Source organism: Diadema antillarum, unplaced genomic scaffold (assembly GCF_040938485.1).
Source record: "Diadema antillarum isolate AM-2024a unplaced genomic scaffold, OU_Dant_1.0 scf00000074, whole genome shotgun sequence".
Lineage (NCBI taxonomy): Eukaryota > Metazoa > Echinodermata > Echinoidea > Diadematoida > Diadematidae > Diadema > Diadema antillarum.
Genome location: NW_027270963.1, coordinates 376,661 through 382,371, shown reverse-complemented (window position 1 = coordinate 382,371; position 5,711 = coordinate 376,661). Strand labels below are relative to the sequence as shown.

At 39.1% G+C, this 5,711-nt stretch overlaps 1 protein-coding gene across 1 annotated transcript; it reads right to left on the bottom strand.

Annotated features, from left to right (window-relative positions):
• Positions 1–324: 324 nt before the first annotated feature.
• On the bottom strand, positions 325–5,450 carry LOC139717270 (putative gamma-glutamylcyclotransferase CG2811). Its single transcript, XM_071628764.1, has 3 exons — positions 5,333–5,450; positions 2,487–2,728; positions 325–1,729 (listed from the first exon to the last, which is right to left on the bottom strand). The coding sequence occupies exons 2-3, from the start codon at positions 2,715–2,717 to the stop codon at positions 1,412–1,414; spliced, it is 549 nt and encodes a 182-aa protein (XP_071484865.1). The 5' UTR covers positions 2,718–2,728; positions 5,333–5,450; the 3' UTR covers positions 325–1,411.
• Positions 5,451–5,711: the final 261 nt, after the last annotated feature.

Genomic DNA, 5,711 nt, shown 5'->3' with positions numbered 1-5,711 from the left:
ACTTTAGTTGAGTAGTCGAAATTTCTAAATTGTGATGCCAATAAAATACATCATCGGCAAAAACATAGAAGTTTGGAAGTGTATAAGATATAATCATTATCATTAACACGAATAACAAACAATAATATATAACATGTATGTAGATTTTAATGTTTTACTGTTCAATAATGTATGAAGATTAACTTTGTGTTAAGATGAATGTTTATGTATTTTTATCATGGGCAGGGCTCTCTGGAAGAGCAGGACCTGCTGGTCTTGATGAGACTACCCTGTGGAAATAAAACTGAAATAAATAAATAAATAAAATAAATAATACGCCTAGAATTGAGCCTTGTCGTAAACCAAATTTTAATGTCTAAAGTTTTTTGTGAGCTGTGGGATTGAAAAGTAACACATTGTCGATGGTTATGCATGTAGACTATGAACCAATTATATTCTTGTCCTCTTATACTGGCACTCAAGTTAAGCGAAACTAATTTCATTCATTTTAAATGTAAAAAAGCTGATTTACTAGAATATGAATTGTATAGTGATGGTAATTCTCTCGAAAAGAAAACATTTAATAAATTTCTCGGTGTGTATATAAAATGAAAAACTAAAATGGGACGATCATGGTGAAAACACATTATTTTGCCTGTGTCCCGAAACGTTGGCCTGTTAACTAAGCTTCAGTATTTTTTACCAACTCGTGTATTGTTTACCCTGTATAATGCTTTGATCCTGCCATATATATCTTATTGCAACATTATTTGGGCAACCCACAAATGTAACACATGCAGACCGTATACTTCTCCTGCAGAAAAAAGCAATTCGAGTGTGCAGTCGAGCACGCTCTCGAGAGCACCAACCCATTGTTTTTCCAGCTTAAATCCCTGAAAATAAATGACATAAATGTTCTCCAAAAAGCTGTATTTATGTTTTTTCTCAGGTCAAACCTCTTGCCTCCAATATTTTTACCAATTACAAAATAAGAAATACCGAGTATAGAATTACATCTATGCTATTGTTCAGATGATATGAAAACGATCTTTTTAATAGTATTCATTCATTTCATTCATTTATTTTAGTTTGTCACGGTATCGAGAGCTGTATAGTTGCCATGGGTGTTGTTTTTTTCAATCAAAATATGATTTGTATACAGACTAAAACAAACCAATGAGAGATACTTCTGAGGCCATGACATCACCACATCACCTCTCGCATATGCTGTTTCAATTTGAAATGTGTGCTGCCTCGTTCGTTTTCATCAAGATGTAAGCATTGAGTGACTCTGTAGGTCTTTTAAGATTACTCCACTGCTGAATATCTTCCACGTTTCAACTTCAAAGTATGCTGTGATAGCCTCTCAGACTTCGATATGAAATAAAGTAAGATAATTTTGAGGGGGAAAAAACGATGAAAAAAAAAATTACTACGGCTTCAAAACGGCAGCTTTGACCTTGGAAACAGCGCCCTCGCCCCTGTCACTTGGTTTGACGTATTTCTTGCCGTGGGCGCCCTCACTGTCGTAACTCTCGAATCTTTCCAGGTCAAGCATGGAGGGCTTGAAGTTCGTCACGACATAGGCCCAACAGTCTGTTAGGCCGCCCTGCCCCGTGGGGGCGGCGTATTCGCCCTCGAGCTGGACACCAATCTTCATTCTGTCGTAATACCCGCCGGGGAAACTCTCCAGGGCATCTACCTTTGCCAGGTTCTCGTCATCGACTTCGTAAACCTCACCGACCACATTCTTAAAACATAAAAAGAAAATAAACGCAAAAAAAAGAGGATTAAAAAAAACAAAGAAAATGAATGAAATTAATGACTAATGAATAGGAAAAGTTTCGCCATTGGATGTGTTCACCAGGTAATGCTTATCAATGTCATGTGAGTAACATGCAAGAATTGCCCAAATACGATTCATGATTCATATCGTCTGTTCGTCTGTATATAACAACTTTTATACCAAGTCACGATTCAGCGCTTTCAGTTGAATACTCGTGTAGTGTAAATGTTTAGTTAAACAGACAATTGCCATAAATCTGCATGCATGTAAAGTAGGTAAAACCAGAGTGTTCAGCCTACGTGGGGCAGATGAAGAATCGAGATACTTGGGGTTATGATGGCGATCGAGGGGAGAAAGAAAGTTTTGTCGTTACTCAAGGAAGTTTCTAGTTCGGTCACGTGGTGATCTGTTGGTTTCAGCGATGATACGAGTGATATGTGTTGAGTTATGTTGAGTTATCACCGTCTTTTCCTCTCCTCCGTAATACAATGCTCAAAATCCTGGCCCATAATTGGCAAGGCAGATTAATTATCAAATGGATCATTGTTTGATCATGGCTGCATAATAAACAAGCGAAACTCTCTTAATCATTGCATTTTCTGTCTCATTCGCTACCGGAAAGGGAAAGCCCTGTCTTTTCATAAACTTTTAAGTTTCATATTTCACCACCAGACATACTAAGCTACTTTAACCATTGGCCATTTGTTGACCGCCTACTCACATGACCTCCTTCGTGATCGAGTAGCATCGGGATGCCGAACTCGGTAGCGACGACGAGCGGCATCTTCGTCCTTGTTCGTCCGATGCCGATAAGACGCAAGCCCGCCATCAACCTGTAGTTTGGCTGTCCCGTCTTCAGCGTTCCGTACACAAACACCCTGTGGGCCATGGCGGGGGCAGCGGTGGAGATATGGCGCCGTAGAACCACACCACAGGTGTAGAGTAGAGTCATCTGATGTACACCTATCAAATGAGTGGACAGGGTTGTACATTCCCAAGAAGTTGGTTATTGACATTTCTGTTCAGTTTCAGTTTCATTTTCAAAAAAACAAACGATACTTTGTGCAACACAAAATTCGCAAAACACATCACACTAAAATATACATTAAAAAATGTACATTTACAGTCATTTGCTGATACTGGAGGTGCAAAAGAGCAGAGAGAGAATCATGAAGAAAACCTACAAAAAGCTTAAGTTTGTAGGAATTGCAAGTTTCCAAGGAAATCATCCGCATGAGGTCAGAAATGATTTGAAACTGACCAAAAACGGAATATTCTCTGAAAAAATACAATGCCAAAGAAAACTCAGGCGTTCAGCGTCCAGCTATAAGAAATACGAAACCTTGTCTTGATATTCACGTGTTAAACATTCTACCAGGTTGCGTAATACCTGCAGTACAATATTTAAAAAGGATATATAGGGCATTTAGCTTTAACTTTTTGCGAGATACTTAGAAGCCACTTATATATGAAAGCGTGCAATTCTAAAAGGAAATAAAAGTTTATTTTTATGGAGGCGGTTTTGAAATGGCCGAGATATCCAAAAAGCAAAGTGGTCTTGATAAAAAGTTGATCCTCGAGCAATAACGTAATTGGAGACATCGCTGCTTGCACAATCCTGCTTGTTAACACAGAACAGACACACACACACACACACACACACACACATATACACACACACACACACACACACACACACACACACACACACACACACACACACACACACACACACACACACACACACACAAGTAGCTGGGTCCCACATTTTATGAGGACCACTTTGTTTTTACTTTGTTTTTGGATATCCCAGCCAATTCAAAACCGTCTTTCACTAAATGAATCTTAGTTTCTCCGAGAATTGTATGCTTTTAATATTCAAGTGATTTCTACTTATCTCGCAAAAAGTTAAAATCTGAATCCCATCACAAACAAAACTTTACCATCCCTTTAAACAGATTGTAAAGTTTCAGTTGAGATGAGGCTACAGGTTTCCAACTTTTTTTATGATTTTTTTTTTTTAGATAATGAGAAGCGTCTTATGAAATATGAAAGAGCACATATTTCTATGAGAAATTCAAGGTTTTGTTAATAAAAATTTGTGCTAAAAATGGCCGAAATATTAAAAAAGGGGCAATCCTAATAAAAGGTGGGGCTTGCCTTTTATTTGAATCACTTTGTTTTCCTTTGTTTTTTGATATCTCAGCCATTTCATAACCGATCTTCATCAAATGAACCTTCCTCTTAAAATTGTATGGTCTTTAACATTTCATGAAGTGATATTAGTATACCATCCCTTTAATTCCCCAAGGATCCGTTCTCAATCTTGAGTCATCTCTAACCTGGCCCTTGATATGAGTGAAGTCTGTACATTAGACGACCTTAACATGATCTTTACCATCACAAGGACATGATTGTGTTATAAGAGTAAAGACCTCTGAAACTCGACTGTATTCATGGTCAGCAGTGAGATAGTGATTGTGTGATCCTTTCACGCAGTAAACATGTTGTTTGTGAAGGGTTCAGTGCAGGAACTCTTCAATGTTACACACGTTCAGAGATAAGATAGGTCCGGTGTGCGGTAACGTAACATTGGACACAACGTTGCCTTCACAATCCTGCAGGTTAACACACAGAACACGAACACACACACACACACACACACACACACACACACACACACACACACACACACACACACACACACACACACACACACACACACACACACACACACACACACACATATATATATATACATACATACATACGTATACACATACATCTACACGTATATGTATGTATATTACAGAAAATCATCCTTTTTGGTATTTCCATTTTAGGATTTTATTTCTTTAGGGGTTTTTTTTTTTTTTTTTTGTTATTCAGTAATGGTCAGGGTCGATCGCTTGCCAAAGCCCCTCTACACAATGGCGCCACCCTGGAGTCACCCAGCAATGCACTCACTGCTCTCGAATAGTGTGATACGGTTACTACAGGACTGTCAGTGGATATATGCCTGATGATGAGTGGCGAACTGTGAGCGTCGCCTTCGTGCATTGAATTATAGTGCAAGTGTATTCCCATGACCTCAATGCTGACGGGATATCACGTCTTACCGAGGGGTTATACGGTATCAGTGCTATGATATTCCCTTAGCTCCACGGTCTTACGAATGAGGTATACTGTACAATTACAATGCAGTAAACGCTTGCGTTCACGCCACAAGATACATGTAGTATTGGAGCCAACATACTAGTAATGTACAGGTATGTCACTCTATGATATTAAATTTCTTAGATCTCACGGTCTTATTACGAATGAGGTACAACGACAAGACATTAGCGCTTGGGTTTACGGCGCAAGATGGCATTGGAACCAACATGCCGGTACTATACTGTATGATATCAAAGACGCACTGTTACGGTAATCATTGCAATATTATACACCGCATAAATACTTTCGAAGAAGCTATATAATGAAAGGACATGCACATTGCATTAGACGAAGGAGCTGCAATACTCTGTTTAATTCCGAAGACCAAGACAATATTTACAAAACTGTTACCTTCGACTCGTGTGTTTGGCTCTTCGTCAAGAGTTATATGCTCTAAGGCTACAAAATGGACTAGTTAAGTAGGCACCTAAGACTATTCCTGATGTCAGCACAGTGCACAGGACGGGAACACTAGTCTCGCTCGCGATTTCAGTAGACACGGTTGTGTGGCTACGGTAGAAAAACACATGATGTGATTTTTTTTTCCACCTGATCACACATTGCTCACGTGCACACACAATCCAGAGCTCAATACGGTATAGACCTACAGTACACAGTGTACATAATTCTGCAGCGCTTGTGCTGTCCTGGGCACAGCAGCACAGCATGCATAATGTTCCGACCCTATTTTACCATGTTGAACATGACTTGCATGTGTCTACTCTTATCA